Below are 22,601 nucleotides of genomic sequence, written 5' to 3' on the forward strand. Positions count from 1 at the left end.
TCCTGGGGTAAATTAATTAATTACGCTGCAACGCCACTGCTGATCGATACAGCCTGACGATTACCTATCATCGATCTTTCCTCCTGTTTCTACATTCTCGATTGTTTTGTTATTTCATTGTATTTCTTCTTGAATTTTATTGGATTCATCTTTTCATCATAGTAGTATAAATGAGGGTTCGTTTTGAAACTTGTAATAATTTGTTTCTTTTTGCTCTATAGAGGCGATTGGAATTTGGAGCGTGTTCGAAGATTTTTATTAGAGATACTATGCAGATGATACTATGTAGATTTAAATAGTTGAGTTAAAAGATTTTGAGCGTTAAAAGACAGTGAAGGTGCGAAATTGTTAAAGTTTAAAGGGATTGTTCGCTAAGTTTCTAAATTGTGCAGTCTAGTATAAGTTATATGAAAGTACCTAGGAAGGTTTCAGATTTAAGAGCTTCTTTGTCAGATCACGTTGAGATGCCTAAAGAATTTTGTTAATGTTGTATCAACTAACATAGTTTTACCTCCTGAATTTGTTTCTTGTTGAAATTGTATTTTATTATGAGAGAAGTACAGGTAATCCTTCGATTTTAACAATTTCGGATTATTTTAAAATCTAAACAATCTTCAACGTCGAAAGTTTACGAAATCGAAGGGTTCCCTATATCGCATCCCACAGAGTCCCACAAATACATAAAAGAAAATTTTCGTTTGGCGAAAGAATCGACTTGGCATGTGAAGTTTCAAAAAATTGACAGACTCCGGCATTTACTATTTTTCATTTACTTTCGGGATATTTTAATTTTGTTCTGTGCATCCTATATCTTATGTAATAACACACTGAGTACAAATTAAAATTATTCAAATTTTCCCTAAATTGTCATTGTCATTTGTGGTTTGGTATCAAACGAAAGCAAGATGTTTTTTATTCTTTCAATACGATACTCCATTGTTCGTACTCAGAGAACGATACTAATTTCCCGAATTTACCAAATAAACAAATTTCTCGAAAGGTACATGTTTGTAGCCGAAATAAACTTCAGATAAATTCCACAATAATGATTTAAAAAATTGTTGTATCTACATCTATTTCTATATTTGTTCCAAATCTCGATAGTCGAGTCTTATAACGTCGCGAGTCAAATTTATTCATAAAAAGTATCCATAAGTATTGGAATAATTTCGTCAGCCCATGTATAGGTCCGCTCGATTCTGTCTCGCGTGACCTCGAGTTCCCTCAGCAGCAAGTCGATTCTTCCGCTAGTACACCCACCATTGGTCCATCGCCACAAATTCCAATTAGAGAAACGGTGCTAACTATAGCTTGTAAATTTCCTGAAGTAGAGTCCATTGCAGGGGCACCGGGTGTGCTGCCCACGCCCTTTGCGGCCATGCACGGTCTACCCTCGCCCTTAGCGGGCCCATACAACGGGGTCCCACCTACCGGCGGATTGGCTGGCTTAGGTGGGTTCCCTCTGGGTGCAGCTGGTCTTGGAGTACGCGTCCCTACAAACGCGCAAACTTCCGCGGTCCTGCTCGTCAGCAATCTCAACGAAGAGGTGAGTGGTTTTTCATGGTACTCGATGAAATTGTTCTGTGACGTGGTCGAGGACATGGAGATTCAAGAAGAGGCACGAAGAAAAATTACTGTTGGAAGAATTAAAATATCAAGGAGCGTAAGAAAAAATTGGAAATATTTGAGGAAAATTTGTTTTTCTTTTTCTTTTTCATTTAATTGGTGATTAATTTCGAGTTGCTCATAAAATATTGCGAAGCTCATTAAAGTATGTGAATATTCGTTCTTTTCATACTATTGAAGAGAATTATGATTTATTATTTGATATTATTATTCATACTGTAATGTGTGGATATTTTTATTCTTTTAATTTTATTGGGAAAATTATTCATAATTTGTTATATACATAAATTAATAATCATTTTTATTGAAGCATAGAATTAAATAGTGATTATCGGCACTTCCAATATAAATAAAAAAGATTTTGCTGAATCTTTATTATTGCTTTTGCTTTTTTTCTTATATTTTCACGAAATTTCATTGAATTAATGGGATAGAATTTTTCTTCGCGCCTTGTCAACGGAACGCCGCTAAAGCGTATAGAACGTTGTCACATATTGAGCAAAATAAACATTAATAAAACACGCAAATTGTGATCGACGTACTGTACGCTTTCAATTAGGATGATTTTCACTTAACGCTGAGAGAAATGGACCATTAGATTTCTCTACAAATGAATTGCAATTGATAACATAATTCCACGATACACCAGTTTGTAATCATTGGTAAATTATTTTCTATAATTTTCCTCAATAAGCTGGAAATATATTTCCTTTGCTCAATTTCATTCTATTAATATAAATAATATAGTATATAGATATAATAATATAGCGAAAATAAAATTTAATGACAAAGGTAAAAATGTTGATGTTTTATAATTTATATTAAATCAAGGAATATAATTTTTGTGAATTTCCAATTTTTATTTTTCGATTTTTAAAATTCAATTCAAATTGATTTTCAAATTCAATTTTTAATTACATCAAGGTTAAAAGAGAAGACATTTTCATTTTACATTCTTCGTTTCTCTCAGCGTCTGTCTATGTACACGAAAATGGCTTAGGTATGTACTTATCTACTAAAAATTCACCTAAATACAACGATATAATTATAATGTAGTGCTACGTAGGCAACTCTAGCAGTTTCTCCATCCCTGGACTCGAATTTTCCTTGTCGAGCGTTTTTGAATGTATCTTCAAATATAATCGATTATATTTTTGCATTTATAAGCGAACATTTTTATTTTTAAATAAATTTTTGTTAATCTTTGAATAGAGTATCGGCTTCGACAAGTAAAATAAATCGAGTTCTCGATGCGTATGTGCCCTCTTTGCGTCACGTCCCTTCTTATCTTACCTTTTTTACCCCCCCCCCCCCCGCCACCCCTCATATTTTCGAAATACATATATAGATATCGTTCCGAACGTTATCATCCTCTGTCCTGAGTAATTCGTGACGTTGTTAATCGCAACGTTACTTCCGGCGAGGCGTCTTTTGTTTCTGAAAATTATGTGGAAATCGTAAATGTTAAGATAAACGCGTGAAATGAAAATTTTAGTACAATTTTACATTGAAAATACTAATCTAGAAGTTTTAACTTTGCAAAGTTTCGAATTTCTATTTTATCATGATTCCCTCATCATCTAAATTCACTTCTCTTGCAATAAATCTTTCTATAATAAAATTCTGCTATATCTACGCCACATCAAATTTGCCTATTTTCATACTCAAGCTAATATTTCCTCAAACTCTTTCAGTTTAATGAAAGGAATATAAATTTCCGAACTTCCCAGTCCATATAAGCGTGTGCCTACTAAAGTATAAAGTATACACTAGTATCTACTAGTATTGCTGCATACCAGTATTTATACTTATACACTATCTACTAGTATTGTTTATTGTAGCAGTACTACATACTGACTACTAGTGTCTAGTAGTACCGCTGCAATTTTTCTACTAGTAGAATTATTAGTACTAGATACTAAAAGATTGGCCCACGTGGAAATGAAAGGCGCCTTACAAAGAAACTGTATGTCAACGTCACACTTCGCAGCTGCAACTATTGTCACTACTGTACTATAACTATGTGTACTACTATCGTTGCGCCGCGCGCACAAGCTTCCAAACCGAGTGTCTTTTCCCTCTGGCGAGCAAACGATCAAGTGTTTTTTTTTACTATGTCTATCATCCTCTCTCTTTTATATATAAATACAGTCTACCGCGCAAACTTTTTTGTACCTTGTAAAAAGGCAATTTTTATTTATATATATAAAACATAGTACAATGCCGTCCAATATTTTTCCTTATTATTCACATTTCTTAACATTTATTAATGATAGAATATAACATATTACAACGATATTTGTAATGCAATTTTTTTACTATTTTATTGGAATAAAAATAGCCTTCCTACAGGGTGTACGAAAACTTTTGTGGATGATTGAATACATATCACCCTTTTGTTTCAAAAGTGACACAGGTGAAAAACATTACTTTTTCAAAAAATACAAAAAGCTATATGTAACATAATGTAACACGTTATTCCGTGAATAAAGTTTATTAGTAGAAGGTGAATTAATTCGAAAGACATGCTTTTTTAACTGTGTGACCTCTGTGACAATAGTGTGGTCTATCCATATACATATTTTTGCGATATTCTTCCTTTAAATGTTTTTTTTTTTTTCTCTTTAACCCCACGTGATATCACTGTATCGAGAAACGATAAGAACCGCGAGGGATTCATATTGACGAGAAGGTCCCGCTGTTTCTCTGCTTCTCTAAGTCTTTCTGTGTCTCTCTCTGTTCTCTCCTGTTCTCTCCTCTTTCGATTGCGACCGCAGGAAAATCGACTGTAAAAAGAAATTCCAGCCCTTTCGCTGACTTTCATTCTGTATCTGCTTTTTTTTTTTTTTAATACAAATTGTGGTCACTGTGATTCCGAGATTCTTTTAGAAAAATTTCTTTTCCTTCTAATCGGTGAAATTTTTGGATGCTCCTTAGAATTCAATCAGAAGATAGAAAGAATTTCATATTTTTTACTTTTTATTCTTTAAATTGTCAGAAGATGATCTACGGGGTTAAAAATTACTTCGATAAAAAGTTTGCATTTCTGAAAGTACCGAAAATAATTACATAAAAGTCGTAGAATTATATTATATGTTTGAATTAGAAAAAATGTATTCCATTGTAAATTGAAAACTGGATTTTATAAAAATCGAAGTATATAAGAATTGAATGAAATGGAGATTGATTTCGGTAATAATAAAAAATCTCCAAAAATCCAAATTAGACAAAGCTTGAATTCGATAAGAATCCACTTGAATAAAAATTCAAATTCAAAAAAAAAAAAAAAAAATTCAAAAGTAAAATTTCTACAATTTGTTCAAATTGTATTAGATTTGAAATTTTATGTTTTTATGAAGATTCGTCATAGTGACACGATTTGGTCAGATATATTCTTCAAAGTCAGTAAATGATCTGGAAGATCTGTAAGGTCCAAAAGTGGCCCGTATACACGTGAGGCCAGCGAAACTTGTGCGCGTGCCAACACTATACATTTGAATCCTATTATACTCGCTGACTACTGACTGGACTCTGTCTGTTCTCTGTGTAGATGGTCACGCCTGACGCTCTCTTTACCCTGTTTGGTACGTCTCCACATTTATATTATTAATTATATTACATTATTAATTATTATATTTACACTCGCGGAATACATTGACACATACGCAACACACAAACACACTTTACACAGTGACATTCCTTAGACGTGTTTTTACATGGATCAGTAGTAACTGTGAGCATTTTTGGAGAGTGAACAAATAAAATTAAATGTTAATAATAATATTTTCCTTTGTTTATTTATTTGTTTGTTTTTTTTTACAAAATTTTCTTACATATGTGATACATGGGAACACGAACAGAGAATATATATGTATATAGTCTATAATCATCGATCGTACGTCATGATTATTTTGTTAATTTCTGACATTTTTATATTTTTGCTGGTCTTTTGAGAAAAAGTATTTTTGTGGAAAATTTAAATCATTATATCACTCTCCTCGTCACGTGTACTTATGATTTTTATTTTATTCTTTCCTTTTATTGTTTTTTTTTTAATTTTAATTTTATTTTTATTATTTTACTCACCTCTGTGAATTTTCTTGGTATTATTTTATTTATTTTTATTCGTCTCTTACCGATCTTCAATTCTATTGATTTATTATTTTATTATTTTATTTATTCGCTATAACTGTTCTTATTCGCAATCTCATTCATCGATATTTTCACCCCCGCCCACCCACCACGACCCCCATGATCATTGTTCGATTCTCATCAGCAACACCGTTTTTTTCACGTTCTCTATTTCCAAGCATCTCTTCTAAATTGTTTCATTAATATTTTATTAATATCAGTTCCAGACACCTTTTTTAATATTACATAAGCTTTCGCTTATTTTATCGTAATATCTCCATAGGAGCTCACTTCTCGCGGGCCAAACGGTTCAGCCATTTTATATAATGTTTAATTCAGCCGAGCCTGAAAGAGTTTCATTCTTCAAAGTAAAATTTTATTTTTAGAAATTTTATTTTTACAAAATTTTTATAAAACTTCTATAGAACTATAATTGTTATGAGACTACCGTAGTACTTAAATTTTTATAAAACTTCTGTGTAAAAAGATAAAACAAACTTGCATACGAATAAAATTTTATAAGAAACATTTAGCACGAGCTTTGAATAAAATCGGTGGCTGAACCGGTTGCCTATTTGCATGTCCCAGATCTTGTCCGATCGTACCCCGTTCTCGATCGATTATTATTACCGATTATTATTATATTACTGTCCCGTTTCGTCTTCGAAAACTCGATAATGATTAGACGCTCGTAATTTGATAACGAGATCGGACTGATTAAAACGATGTGTTGCGTGTTGTGCATGTAGGCGTTTACGGGGATGTTCAGCGTGTGAAGATTCTCTACAACAAGAAGGACTCGGCACTGATTCAAATGGCCGAACCGCATCAGGCGCACTTAGGTAATTTTTCTTTAATAATTTACGTAGTATCGAGAATTATTAAACTGTCGAAAGTAAAGAATTTCGATATTTGTAAATGGAGAAAATTTAGAAAATTCAAGATAATACTAAAATGAAAGTGGTGAGAAATGTACTGACAATTTGTTTAAAATCACAGCATTGACACACATGGACAAATTGCGAGTATTTGGCAAGCAGATCAAGGTAATGCTGAGCAAACATCAGACGGTACAGTTACCAAAGGAGGGCCAACCAGACGCTGGATTGACGAAAGATTATACCAATAGTCCTCTTCATCGGTTCAAGAAACCGGGCTCTAAGAACTATCAGAATATCTATCCACCGAGCTCCACTCTGCATTTATCGAATATTCCGTAAGTAAATTGTTTTCAAATTTATCCTTGTTTTTCTGCAATTAAAAGCTAATGTATGATACAAAATATAACGCTACGTAATTAATTTTTTTGAATTAGATTCCTTAATATTTCTATATTGGATAATTCAATGTTCCGATATTTGATAGTTAAAATATTATGTACCTAGGATTAATAATCAAATATTAGAATATTACGTATAAATATGCGCTATTAAATAATTCAATATATAGTATCGTAAATTAATAAATATGATTGTAATATTATATAAGACAGTGAAATATTTTTGGCATGTGTTTAGTACAACTGTGACTGAAGACGAGATCAGGGATGCGTTCACCAAAAATGGCTTCACCGTGAAGGCGTTCAAGTTCTTCCCAAAAGACAGAAAAATGGCGCTCATACAGATGCCCAGCATGGACGACGCCGTAGCTGCTTTGATCGTAAGTTTTAATTGCCTTTTTTTAAATTCGTTACGAGCTTAAATTATTGTCGAGAATTTAATATTTGAAATTTTTAATTTCGTTCGATTCTAACATTTCTATCCGACTTTAAAATGTAAAATCTAGAACTCGAAAGTTGATTAATTTAATAGTTAGCTCGAATATACTTGCAGTTTTCGTTTTGTTTCATGTTGACGACGTTGCTCGTGAATGTATAGTCCATTTATTATTGTTTATTCGATGAAAATTCATCAGTGGCGTAATTAGTTTAGTCACTGGTTCCTGATGTTCGCCTCTGTTACAATTGCGCGAAATTATACATAACAAATCTATGTTTGTGCGAAATTACAATGTTTCAAAACTCGTTATAAAATAATAATTGTTCGTCATTTTCCACGCGTTTCATTCGTGTTTCTTCACCGAAGCCAACCAGTTATTTATTGTTAAATATGACGTTACTAGTACCTTCAGCTTTGCTCGTAATATTATTACGTTGGATGTTAAGAATACTATCATCCGAAGCTGTTCGATATTACCATTACGAGACTTTTCAAATGGCCTACTTAACACGTTAAACGGTAAAAGAACCATTTTCGTTTTGACTCTTCATTCAAATCGTATGGACCGTGAGTAGTATTATAATTGCACAATACATGACAGCTATACATCGACTGATTATATTCTGAAGCATTTCATGATCGATTTTTCTTTTACACAAACTACGATAATCTAAATGAAAAGTCCACCGTGGATCACCGATAGTCCACGCGGTATTAAACGTGTTAACCTATTTTATTTAAAAATCATGCTAACCCAAACTGTTCCGTTTTCTTTTTTTCGCAGAAAATGCACAACTACCAACTGAGCGAATCCAACCACCTGAGAGTGTCATTTTCCAAGAGCAACATCTAACAAGAGTCACAAATATGCAACCGGCAGTGGTACCAGCCCTACGCCCTAGTCCCCTTTTGGATACCCGGCTCAGTGTACGACTGATGATGATAGCAAGCGATGATGATGATCCTCGCTGAGTGTGCGGTCAGTCGCTGGTCCCATTACCGCGACGCCATTGGCTGGCCAACCTCTGGATCTTACCTGGGAAACGAAGGAACAAAGCTTCCTCTGCGAAGCGGACATACAAAACGCGCACGAGCTAACGATCGTGTGCGGTGCATTTCTATTTTTCTTGACAGACCGTCTCTAAGACCATTTTCGAACAGCGTACAGACAGACACGATTCGTTATCTCCATACATGCATACACATACACACGCGCATACACACACACATACACACACACACAGATTAAAAAAAGATACAAAACAAAAAAACTAAATACACGAAGATAAAAAAGGATTAGGGCTGCGAAACAGCGAAAGGGAGGGTTGTGTTTGAAAGAGAAAATATTAAGAAAGTAATCATACACTACTGCTGGCTTTCACGAGGCCAGAGATAAGGAGAAAGCCAGGATCGATCTTACATTGAGAGAAAAAGAGAGAGGAGAGACACAGGAAGAGTGTGTTTTGCGTGATAGGTGTATGTTATTCAGAAAGGGAGGAGGGAGAGACTAGGTTTTTAACGAAAAAGAAAAAAAGGAAACGGAGGGGCTCGGTGAGAAGTAAGAAAAAGGGCCGATTGGGTTCTTGTACAGAGTTAAGAACAATTTTTCGAGCATTAAGGTATATTCTATATACACATAAATCTATATATATATATGATATATTTTACAAGGGTGACGCGCTCTGGCGGCGAGCCTCGCGCGTTATATGACCCGCAAATAACCACACGTGTGCACGCAGGATCTGCGTGTGTGTGTGTGCTGAAAGAAGAGAAAAAATTACGTTCAATATATATAGATATATATATATAAATATTATATCACATCTACCTTTTAACCGTCGCGAGAATCTGTCTCGAACGCGCTGAAACAAAATAACTAAAAAGCTTCGTCGATGAAGGATCCGATCAAATGAAAATCTAAAAATTAAAAAAAAAAAAAAAGAAAAAAAAATAAAGGAAATGGAGTACGATCGAAGCGAGAACGAGGGAGATCGACTTTGAAAGTAGCGCGCGTACCAAGCCAGATTAGTCGTTTAAGGCTAATTGTCACGGGACCCTTTGCAGCTTTCGCGAGGTGCTACACTCGCGCCCTCTGCCCCGGGGCCGATCCAAACACGCGAGCCGATTATTGTCGGATCGATTTAGGGACAGGGGACGATCATTTCTCGATGTCTCCTCCGCCACGTGTCGCCGTCCTCGTGGTCCAGACACGACACACCATCCCCCTTTTGTTTCGTTCTGACTTTTCTAAAAAAAATAGAAAGAAAGTCCCTTTCAGTATTCAAAGTATCCAGAGAGAGAGCTGGATTCGAACGCGTACACGTAGACGTATAATACGGCTGGCTCGCGACGCGACTGCCCACACGTGGCGGAGCGGCGCACTGTCGTTGCAGGTGGTATTTTTATAATTTGTATGTTCAACACACGATATATATTATATATAATAAGTATTAATCACACGTATAAACACATAAAGACACGTAAACATACGCATATATACACGTACACGAACAATACACATATAGGTAACACAGAAAAACGCAGAGACATTCAGATGCAGGTTTTCTTAGCTGATAGGTGCTTAGGATTGCGTAGATTCTTAATCGTATAAGTAAGGCTGAGGAGGAGACAAAACGCGCCGTCGTTAAGTATCATTGACGAGGGTGGATGAAGGACCGTTGAACATATCGCTAATTAGAGAGGCACGCGCATGTGTTTCGCGAGCTGGTATATTTTCGCTGGTTCGGGATTGCTCCGGCAGAGAGCGGTTCCATCGCGCGACGAATCGCGATTCTTTGACTCCGTTTAAGGGATAAAAATATATAAAGAAAAAGAACAAAAAAAAAAAAGAAAAAAAGAAAACAGATCACAGAGCGATAAGTAGAGCGAGCTCGTCGCGTGGTTCAGGCTCGTGTTTAGGTCCGGTCGACGATTAGTTCCTGATCACCGAGCATTCCTTTTTTTTTTCTTGAAGAAACGCGCCCGCAGGCGACGTAGAACGAACCGATCTGACCAGAGAGCACTCAGAGAGAGGGGCATCTTTTTTCGTAGGGCTGGTCTGTTGTGTTGTTAAGATGCGCTAGTGTCGTGTAAGATAATAAGATTATAAGAGAAACACTTCTACACACACACACGCACACGCAAACATACACATACATGAACAGACAGAAACATAGAAACGCTATAATGGTACACACCTAAGTAGCCTATAGTCCGCAGAGCGTAACAAATTAATATCGTAGAGGTATCACGAGGAGGGAGGCTCGAAAGGGGAGAGAGTCCTGACGATGAAATTTGTCACGACTTATATACACAAATTATACACAAATATACACTACACAAAAGAGAAGATCAGAGAGTGGCGCGCGATATTAGCGAGATCGAATCCTCGTGTCAAGGAGCGCAGATTATCAGTAGTATCGTAGAGTCGTGATAAAAGGTTGGGCCAGGAAGAGGAAAGTGGTTGCGACGCCACTGGCTGTTTGAAACAGATAGCGCCATCTTGGCTTTGATTCAGGGGCGTCGCAACTCGTTCCCGGGCCCCGTCGATTTTTGTCTAACCGACGTTCTGTTGGAGTCAATTAAATCTTATTAATATACATATATCAATCGTAGAAAGGTAGCGAGAGAGAGAGAGAGAGAGAGAAAAAGAGATTGTGTGTGTATGTGCGTGCGTGTTCGTGTGTGTATGTGTGTGTGTATAAGAAGAGAGATGAACGTGACGTTACTGGCTGATGAGAGCGAGTGAGAGAGCCTGTTCCGCGAGTGTGACTGATCCAAAAAGCGGCTGGAGTGAGTGTGGCGGACGAAGCATAATGAAAAAACGAGAAAACTACAAAAAAAAATATATATTACAAAGCGAGTGCCGGCCCGGGCAGTGTTGTTTGTGCCAAAGTAGGCTAGCTGTTGACTCTAGGGGATGGGTCTCTCGACGAGCCAGCTGATGTTCCTCACGATCGAACGTCGATCCTACGCCTTTGAAGAGAATCTCTAGCGAATTGATAGTGAACTTTCTTGAAAGATGTAACGATCGTGATTGGAAGGCGTTGGATGAGGTTCGTGGAGAGGGAAGAATTTGACCAATCATGTTAGAGACGTAGCGAGTAGCCGGCATGAGCGAAGGGGCCAGTCTTTGCATCTATTATGATCTGTCTTTCGAATCTCTGATGTATTTACATTGTTTAATCCGATGACTGCATTTATAGATCCTATCCTGGACGCATCTGAACTCGTTTCGCGTCGATGATATACTGGCTGTACACGAATACAGGCTAGAGTTTAGGTTTTTATGAGACTTTGGTTGGCATATCCTCTTCTTTTCTTTTTTCTAATTCTTGGCTTCCTCAGAACGGGCTTGGTTCTGGTATTCGACTCGATGCTGACGTTCAGGAGGATGTTTGTTAATTGTTTTAAGTGGTTTTCTATATTTAAGTTGATTTCAAGGATCTACTGGTTCCGGGTGAATCGGTATATTTTTGAAATGGTTGGTAAGATATGGAAACCGTTGATGATATACTTTGGACAGTATCTGAAATTTTTATTTGGGTTGGTTTAAGTAATTTTAGATATATTAATATATTTTCGAAACACGTAATAGGGTACGGAAACTATTGTGGAGGGGACTAAAATTAAGGATATCCGTATTTTCTTTCTTTAGAATTAAATAAATCGTACATAATAATAATTGGATTAATTAGTAATAGTCTTCTTACGTTTTAGTGTAGATTATTGGTTCGGAATTTTTAATATAAACTACTGGGAACTGCAAAAACATTTTTTGTTTGTGGTATGAAGTAGTATTAAACTTTTAATAACGAAACTTCAGTTTTTGTAACATAAGAGAAAATTGGAACGCATTCAGTATAGTATACGAAAAGAATACAATTTTGTAAATATTTTTAATTAATTGACAGAATATTATGGAAAAATCAATCATTCCAATTACCACTATTCATTCACAAATGTAAATTTGATATTCATTAATTTAGAATGAAATATTTTATTATTTAAAGTTACAGAGAAATAATCCACATTAATTCTCTACAATATACCGATCTTTTATTTGAATAAAATCAAATTTTCGGTTAACAAAATTTTTCATGTACGTTCTTCCTTGACAATCTGCAATATCTGAGCGTCAGCTTCGCTCTTGAGTTGCCTCGCAGTTTTAGCATGTGTTTATCGTTTCATTCAAGTATTGAAAATCTATAAACAAAGAAAAACGGGCTCTTTCAATCGATTCGCGGCTGGTCCAGTCGCAAGCGCACAAAACTGTCGGTCCTCTGGATGTTCCCGCGCGAAATGATCGATCGAGGGCCTGGCGCACAATAGTATTCCCAGCACAATGTTTGCAAGCGTACCTGAAAAGCCTGTGTAAACGAGTCGCTACAGCGACGGAGCAATTTTCAAAAAAAAAAAAAAAAAAAGAGAAAATGAAAAAGCAAATAAAAACACGCTCCGTCGCAGGCGTTACATTCTCCGTTCATTTTACTAGCGTTCTCGAGGAATTTCTGAACACATTCCCGTTCAAACACGCTCACACATGTACACATTGACAGAAACCTATGCATTCATACATGTTGGTCTACGCTGAACGAGTTCGAATTATTTCTTCTCGGACGTTTGCTGTTTTCTTCCTTTGTTTAAAGGATTTTGATCCCGTTTGACAATGTTTGAAGCACGTCCTGACGACGTTCGAGCTCTTTCGGCGTGAAACCCAAACATGCTACTCCTCCATCACTGTTAAAACTCGTTCACTGATTCTTTCGGACGTTGAAAGCACGCAATGACAATGATTTCCTCGTTTTTTTGCCTGGTTTCTCCGGAATCAGAGGGGAAGAAAGCTCGATTTCCGTTTTAGAGGACAGTAGTAAAAGTTTTAAGAGATTGTTATGAATTCTGTGGGTGTCTACAGGGTGTTCGTATCATATAGCACAACGTTATGTAGCTCTTTTCCTCAATTTCGTCTTTCTTCTTTTTAATAGCCTGAAAAATTAACTGAAAATTTTGTTTTAAAATATATTTCATTTTCTCGAAAGTTTTTAGAATTATGCAATATTGGTTCAAACGTATTTGTTCAATTTTGAATACTTCTGTGTTTGACATAATTTGCGGGGGTTTGAAAGGGTTAATTGATTTCCTTGAGGAACAAACACACCCTGTAGAGGGTTCAGACATATGGAGTATTATCACTAGCTGGGTTGAGGGGGGCCGAGGTGAGGGTTGGGATAGCCAGCACTCGCTACATGGTGTCGCAAATATTCAGGCTCCGAAATTTCTTCAGACCAAGTTCAAACAAAATATTGTGGAGAATTGATAAGAAAGAAATTGATAAGAAAGCTCGTTTGCGAAATTTCTACGTGAGCCGTTCAAATATATTATGTATACAGATTATTCGACGCGCGTTCGCCCGCGACTTCCTCATATAGACGACGTATTTTTATATGAATAGAAAATGAGAAACAGAGAGATAGAAACGAAAGAGACCAAATAATGACGAAGATCTCGATGAAGATCTCGATCGGGACGAAAGTTTAGATACGGTTGCGTAATGGTTGAAGAGATCCCGGCTAACTGTACACCCTGCGCTCTCCTTCTGCTGTTTTAACCGTGGAATTTGATAACCTCGGTGGAAAGTTATTCAGAGGGTAAAGATGCAAGTGTTTTTGTTTGTGCTGTTACAAATAACAAATTTCATTATTCAGTGACATTTGTTAAGATAGCATACTCTTATTAATATAGTATTTTATTATTAGACTATAATGTTATTGTGCTATTAATACATAACATTATGATATTAGTATACTATTTCAGATTAATATATCATAGCATCATTGACAAATCGAATATTTTTATCCAATCATTATAGAATCGCACAGGTTGTACGATATTTTTATAAAAGTGATACCTCCTTTTAGGTTCAAATAAGTTGCAGTCGAATTGCAAATTGTATGTTTCACGAAATTTACAGAACATATTTAAAGATTTGACAAAGTATCCACGTTACTCGTTTTACCATAGAAGAAATAATACGAAATAAATAAAATCAACGTCTAATAATATAAATCTAAAATCTAACTGCTCGTTCAATTAATTTATTCCTATAATCAAATTGAAATGTTTCGAACTCAACAAATGGTTATTGAAAATGTTAGACCCTATCTACAAGTCTAAATATAAAGATTTTCAAACTTTAGCAAAAACGATGGTCAAACAGCCAGCATCAAAGCCCCAATAGGTTAACAGCAATCAGGATGTGAAATGCCAAGTTAGTCATTAAGAAGGAGATCCAGGGTGCTCGAAATTTGAAGCGAAACTTCCAACGTTAAACACACAAAGAGAAAATCCATTGAAAGCAAAAACCTGTTCGGACCAAGGAAATTCGGGGTCTGGTTCGAGCCACGCAGTAGACGAAGCTTAGCCTACAGAGGTTATTAGGAGTATAAATAATTAAAGAAGAGGCACGTATGTATACCCACACCGATCGCGAACACCCTCACACGAAACACGGACAAACCATCGCACGTGTACACGCCGTGCATGCACGTTCAAACATCCTCAAACACCGTTTACACCCTGAAATACGGATCAAAAACATTCAAACGGTACTCAAACCACACGTTCAAATACACATGGAAACCTATACAATACATATATATATATTTGATATATCGCAATGTAACAAGTGTGTCCAAAAGTGCGCAGCAGCTGCATCCCAATAATCTATATTTTATTAATAACTGATAAGGAACTAGGATTATCGACGTTAACGGTTTAATGGATAAATTGAGCAGAGAAGAGTTAATCTATTACGAATCTGTCGTAACACACGCGGTACATATACATATATATAATATATATATATATTAGAGACACGATGAGATTTGAGCACGACAAACCGAAAGAAAGAACGAACGAAAGTAAATATGAAAAAGGGACAGAGCGAATGTAATGGAACGAATGAACGAATCCAGGGAATATCCGAAAGACGCGTATGAAGGAATTTACGTGCGTGTATCCTCGTTGAAAGTTCAGGATAGTTTGCTTGCCTAATCAGGGCCTTAGGCGTCGTTCACGATACAACTAAAAGGGAACCAGGGCCAGCTGTTCGCTCGGACCTCCAACGAACAGACACAGATAGTGAAGGGACGCTTCTCACGATGTTCGAGCAAGCTTTTCTCCATATGCTGTTATATGGCTGTTACACGAATTCAATGAAAGAGGAACGCTATCAGCTGAAAAGAGACACACGTGGTCGACGATCGATTCAAAAGTATCTGAATTTTCTCGTACTCCTTATTCTTTGTAAATTTTCAAATTCTTATAAAGTCGCTGACATATCAATGTTAAATCTATAATAAAAAAATTCGCGCTTTTTCGTAGAAAAATAATGTTGTACTTTGGGATCGCTCCAAAGTTGTTGTCGTTTCTCTTTTTTGTTATTCATGGCATAGCGGCGCCTCGATGAGAAATCGATCAGGATGATAGACGTTCTGGTGTGCCTGTTGAGTGATTCTGCGATCTTTTTGTCCGCTTTTCTCTTCTACGGCCGCTGTAATAGACATTAGGAGGCTTCGTGACGAGACGACGTGAAATGTCGCTTCTCTCGTACGGGCCTCGATTAAGCCGGACTTCTATCGGTCGTTAGCTGGTCGTTATAGTCGTTGTGACGTCGATATGATTGCCAAAAAAGCGATATATAAAAAAAAGAAAGCGGAAAAACGCGAAAGGAAAACTGGGAAGAGAAAGCTGGAAAATTAAGCCTAATTAATTAACACGAAAGAGTTTCTCGACGACCCCATCGAATCGAATTTCGAACAGCAACAAACAGAAACAAAAGAGAAGAAAGAATAAATATAGGGAAAAATAATATTGACGATCTTCTTTACCGACTAGGATGGGAGCGTTCAGTCGCGAGACAGAACATTAGGATTATCTAAAGGTAGTTGTTAAGTGGACGAAAACACAGAAATAATAAAAAAAAATGATTTAAAAAGAAACAAAAAATCGTGAGACACGTATAATGATGAAAAAAAACACAGGCAAACGCATACATGCATAAACATACACATACGTACACAGTGTACACACGATGTAGCGTGTTAGACTTGTGTAGTAGCCCCCCATCCCTTGCCCCTTTCTAATTAAGCCTCCAGATCTTAACGAGTACTATAATGTATAGTTGAACTCGACAATCACTCGACTCTCTGTATCGATAATTCTCGAGGGGAGGAAACAAATATTTAAAGAAAAAAAAAAAAGAAAATGGAAAAAAAATGAAGGAAAGAAGAAAAAGAATGGAAAGGAAATACACGGATGATTATAAGGGAATTTCTGAAACGGTAAAAGCTGCTACTGTTTTTCAGCAACTGTTGTTTCTAGTATCCGCTGGACTTCTTCCAGTATTCTCTTCTACTTCTTTTTCCTCGAGCACTCTTCTAGCCTTTTTGTTACGACCGTGGGAGTTCTCTTTCGTCGCGCCACTTTTTTGCGTTTTCTTTTGGTTGGTTGCGTGTTCAGTTTCTTTTTTTTTATATTGGTGTTGTTAGAAATTCTTCTGCTCTTTTTGGAATCGTTAACTGAGAATCGAAGTGGAAATTGTGAATATGTTACAGATAGAAACAATGGAAGATCGATAATTTTATTAGAATTTAGATTGGTAAGAAAAGATTTCTTTTAGACGAGATGGAAAAGTACACTAGAGAAACGATCAAGGGAATCGGAATCGTGGGCCAGGAATTGCGTTGCAAGTCACAATCAGCTCGTAAGACAAATCAATTTTTGCTTTTTTGTACACAGGAATATACACATAGTAAGATGCCGCGGTGGATTATTCCGTGGATTTGTCCGAGCGGCTGTTTTAAAGGTTAAGCTGTTTCGTAGTAAGTTTTCTTATTAGGGAGAATTGGATCAGGAGATTTAGCGATCGATACCCAGTCCAGGGACGAAAGCAGAGGCAGCCAAGAAAACTCGTTTTCTCGTCGATCGATCGTCGTCGAATCCTATCCGTGAAACCGTAATCAAGAAAAAATAGTAAGATGGGTTTTTTAGTTGTGTTTTTATTCAAGAAACGAACTTCTAAATGTGTCATGTGTGACTTGCATGATAGAGGTAGATTTTTTATGGATCGTGATATCTATTTTTTTAGACATCTGTTTTGGAAGTAGCACAGCGGATTGTAGAATGTTTGTTTGATTGAGATTCGAAGGATTGACAATTTTGTGAGTGGAATTGGAAATGTGGATCGTTTTACACTACTTTGCCAAGGAAATACAAATTTTAAATAATTATTCTAAGTAAGAGAATTAAGTTTCACTTAAGTTACGAGTTTTTGTTATTACACTCTTAGTGTTCTGGACAAATATTATTTTCTGATATTTAAGACTGTTGATTTTAATGATGTTGTACAGGTACTTTAAATATTGACAACTGTTATTGATATTCTATATCTAGTACTGTCTAGTATTTTCTCTATATAGACATTTCAACAAAAATTTCAAAGTATTTTGAAATTCCACAATGCTCTTTCCGCCTCAAATTGCGAATTTCGAAGCCCTGGGAAACTCAGAAACCCTGGGAAAAAGAACCCGAGGAAGGTTAAACAATCGACGACAATCATTTTCTATTCAAGACTTAGACTGTCGAGACTTAGAAACTTCCAAAAACTCAACACAATAAAAATTAAGATACCTAGAAATTCTAAGAAAATACCAAAAATAAAAATCTCAAAAAAGAAAAAAAAAATCGAATTAACAAAAGTAGAATTAAATAAATCACATAAAATGGTTGAATTTTTAACAAATGTTTCTCGACGACGATCGACGATCTACGCGAAGCATTTATCAGAATTGCGTTCGCATGTTCACGTTCACGTTCGCGTTTCTTCGTATTTGAACACACAATACACGTACATAGGCGCGCGCGTGCGCGCGCGCGCACACACACACACACACACACACAGAGAGGCCAATCAGAGACGCACACAACCATACGAATCGAGTTGACTCCGAAAAGAAAACCGATAGTAAGTATGGGACACGTTTACGATCGCTCTTCCACGTGTCTTCTTTCGGCACGACACGATTTATTATTATACACGATTTACTATTTACGGATTTTTATACCTCGATTACCGAACGGAGCCATCCCCGCACACACACACACAAGCACATTTACGCCCCGTAAAAAAATATCCTCGAAAAATACTCGCGATTCACGCAACCCGAAAGTTGCGAACGAATTTTTCTTTTGAATGAAACTACGTATTTCTCCCTCGAGACTCGTCGAATATTTTCTACATAAATGAATAAAACGAAAAATAAATTGAAAAATAAAATGGAAAAATTGTACGTGGAAATATTCAAGAGTAGAAAATGGAATTTCGTCAGAGAGGGGGACGAACGAAAATACGGCTATCGTTCTTCAACAGAAAAGATTTTTTAAAAAATAGGAAATGCTCACTTAAGTGAAAATTAATATGGTCACTTCCGGGTCACGTGTTTCGCGATTCCCTACAACTTGCCCGAAGCAGAGCATATTGTAGATTCGTTGATTTCCGCTATTATTGATGCGTTGCGTTCACGTCGCCTTTGAACAAATACATTATACTTATATATATAAATATAAATATATATATATATCTCTATATAAATATATATATATATCAATTTTGTTATATATATATATATACACATATATATGATATATATATATATATTAATTTTATTATATATATACATATATATATTTTCTTCCTTTCTTATCTGATGTTCTCATCTGATGTTCAACCTTCTTTTGTTTCTTTTTTAAGAATAATTAACCTATGTAGCCTATTTTTTTTATCGTCTAAACGAATACGAACAGAGACAACACACGCATACGACAGTTTCGTCGTCGCTATTAATTAATTGACTATCTCTCTTTAATCGCCACGCGTTCGTTTTTTATTAAGATTACTATTATTATTACCTATTCACTATTATTATAATTAATGCTAGCGCTAATTACCCATTTAATTACTCCTTAACATTGTCATTGATATTCCCTAGTTCGTACCCTCTACTACTATTTACTATATCACTACTATACTACTGTTAGCTATCATACTATTTTTTGTTTTCTCTTTTTTTTTTTTACTTGATTATTTTTAATTCTATAACTCTTAGGCTATATCGACTATTGCGACGCACGAGCTTAGTTTTTTAAACGAGCGAACGAAAAATACTAGAATTTATGTAAAACATAACTGCAAGCGAATTAGGAAAGAGAAAGGAAATAAAGAGTTCATTAAGGAACACACGCGATACACGTATACATATACACTTACGAACACATACGAAATCTGTATACACACGGACACGCAAGAAACGATTTTTTTTTCTTGTAAGATCGAGCGTTTTTTCGATTGGTTCAGTTTTTCGTAAACAAAAAAGAAAGAAATGATATAAAAGCGAAATTAAGGAGGAAGGGAAAAGGTCTCCAATTTTTTAGTTGTCAGGCTCGCCAATCACACACTTCATCTTTCCTGTTTTTCTTAACTCTTTTCGGCGCTACGATTCCCCCTCCCCCTCATACCATCTTCTTATTGTTTTCTCTGTGTGATCTCTCACCCCCTCTCACCCTTTCGAATTATTTCTCTTCTTCAGCTTCTTCTTCTCTTCTACTTCTTCTTCTTCTTCTTCTTCTTCTTCTCCTCCTTCTCCTCCTCCTCCTCCTTCTTCTACTTCTGATTTATTTGTTCGTTGTTTCTTACTGTCTGGCTTGTAACTTTTCTAGTAGTCACACTATACTCTCTTTTTCTGACTTTCTCATTTTTCTGTGTCCTCCTCTCTCTCTCACTATCTTAATACGTGTATCGTATACCTTTATACTGTACTTCTTACTCTTATCATTATTACTCTTACTATATCGTCTATACTATTACTATTACTATTACTATTACTATACTATACTATACTATACTATACTATACTGTACTGTACTGTACTACTATTCTTATGACTATTACTGGTATTGGTACTGCTACTACTATATCTATCATCCACAACTATTACTATTACTAACACTATAACTACTACTACTATCACTATTGCTGTTACTACTATTAACTATCGTCTGTGACTATTACTATTACTACACCTATCATTACTAATACCATATCTATCTATTACTAACACTACATCTATTATATCTATCGCTATCGCTACTACTACTGCTGCAATTATCTGTCACCAATTACTATTACTACCAATATCATCGCTGTATCTATCTATCGTCTATAACTATTACTAACACTATAATTACTATACTATCACTATTGCTTCTACTACTATTACTCCTATATCTATAACTATCGCGTCGAATACTACTGCGTGCTACCGTTGCATCTATCGTCTATGACTATTACTATTATTACTACTACTTTAACTATACTGCTACATCAATCTACTACTATTACTGCTACTACTACCACTACTACTACTGCTGCTATTACTACTACTACTACTACTACTACTACTACTACTACTACTACTACTACTACTACTACTACTACTACTATTACAACTGTATTTATCGTTTCGACTATTACTATTACTATCACTATTACTATAACTATCACTACAACTATTATTACTACTGTACTATTTATCTTGCTATCCACTTATCGATCCATCTACTATTACTACTAGTAGCGCTCTATTATCTTCGCCTATGGTTACCACCCCTAAATTTCCGTCGACGAAATTTTCAATACTTCGAGGACTAAAAAATTTGCAAACCAATACCCCCGAAGTGTTTTTTTTTTTTTTTATTAATTTTTAACAATTGGAACTTAATTAAATTAAAATTAAGTTTCGGTTGATTCTGATTAAAGAATAAGCAAAACGAAACTTCCAGCACTTCGAGGACGCGAGTTTCACACGATTTTTTGACAAATTATCTACAATCTCGAAATAGACATTGTCGATGTTCTTTAAAATGATTTTCAGTAATTTCGAAATTAAAATTTCAGTCGATACTATTTAAGAAGCCGCTTCAAGGACGCAGGTCCCATAAAAATATCCAAAATTTGAAAACCATTGTCCTCGAAGTCCGTAAAAATAATTTCCACACAAAATATAATGCAACTCTTTCACCCTTTGCAAGCCCTAAATTCCGTTCCACTCCGCAGCGGCCTCAATCTAGTATTCTTCCGAAGAATACCTCTCTGTAAACCCCTGGGAACTTTTGTATCGAAATATAAAAAGCGATAATCGAATGGAGGGACGCAAAGGGTGTGAATAGTCGACGAGAACACGTCAAAGGGGTGATTCTTTCACGACCACTTCGGTGTTCCATTGTTTGTTCGTTTTGCTTTTCTTTGTTACTATACTCGCGATGAACGATTGTAATTTAAAGAAAAATCACAACTTTTACTTTTTCTCCTTTCTCGCTATCCCTATCGATATAATATAAATATTAAACAAAATTTTAATTTTTATATTATACGAATTATAATTTCGTACTTTTGATTCTCCACACCGTTCTCGTTTGTAACACGCGAGTGTCAGTTCTTTTTTCTCTAATCTTCATCCCCCATCCCACCATCCAATCACGGTTTTCTCGTCTTGGAAAAAGAAAAAGGAAAAGAAAAAGAAAACGAAATGAAACGAGCAATCGAGTGAGTCGAATTTAAGGGAAGGAAAGTTTATAATGAAAAGGGATAGAGGTTTAAACGCGATAAAGATAAAGCAAGCACAGATGAGGGAATATGATTGCTAGCGAGCGGGTAATTTACATATACAAAATATAGCCGATTTGTCAAGAGAAAAAAAAAGCAACAATGAATGGAAAAGATAAATAAACCTGTCCGTTTTTTGTGTTCTTTCTGTGTATCCAGCTACTACCTACCCCTTCTCCTTTGTTTCTATTTAAAACTATATTTTAATCTTTAAGTCGAGGCGTAAGGAGCTTCTATGAAATGGGTCTCTGATTTTGCTTCTAAAAATCTAGAAATATAAAAGATATTTAAATAGAAAGGTTATATCACAAACGAGGGGTTGCTTTCCGTATAACATTATTTCCAAAATTTAGTATCGATGATTAATAGAATTATTGGAGATTTAAAAATTGGCAATCGTTAAAAAT

General features: G+C 35.7%; 1 protein-coding gene across 20 annotated transcripts in view; it reads left to right on the forward strand.

Annotated features, from left to right (window-relative positions):
- LOC100650792 (polypyrimidine tract-binding protein 2) overlaps positions 1 to 22,338 on the forward strand; it is a 421,711-nt gene extending 399,373 nt beyond the window's left edge. For 18 of the 20 annotated variants that reach the window (XM_048413316.1, XM_020867289.2, XM_048413312.1 and 15 more), the window contains 6 exons: positions 1,329 to 1,546; positions 5,177 to 5,210; positions 6,507 to 6,599; positions 6,757 to 6,973; positions 7,275 to 7,416; positions 8,260 to 22,338. In XM_048413316.1, coding sequence (XP_048269273.1) covers positions 1,329 to 1,546; positions 5,177 to 5,210; positions 6,507 to 6,599; positions 6,757 to 6,973; positions 7,275 to 7,416; positions 8,260 to 8,328 — 773 coding nt within the window. In that variant the 3' untranslated portion in view covers positions 8,329 to 22,338. The remainder of the gene's footprint in view (positions 1 to 1,328; positions 1,547 to 5,176; positions 5,211 to 6,506; positions 6,600 to 6,756; positions 6,974 to 7,274; positions 7,417 to 8,259) is intronic. The other 2 variants (XM_048413313.1, XM_048413314.1) reach the window with 2 other exon arrangements.
- The last annotated feature ends 263 nt before the right edge of the window (positions 22,339 to 22,601 follow it).

The sequence above is a fragment of the Bombus terrestris genome, chromosome 16 (assembly GCF_910591885.1).
Source record: "Bombus terrestris chromosome 16, iyBomTerr1.2, whole genome shotgun sequence".
NCBI classification, from domain to species: domain Eukaryota; kingdom Metazoa; phylum Arthropoda; class Insecta; order Hymenoptera; family Apidae; genus Bombus; species Bombus terrestris.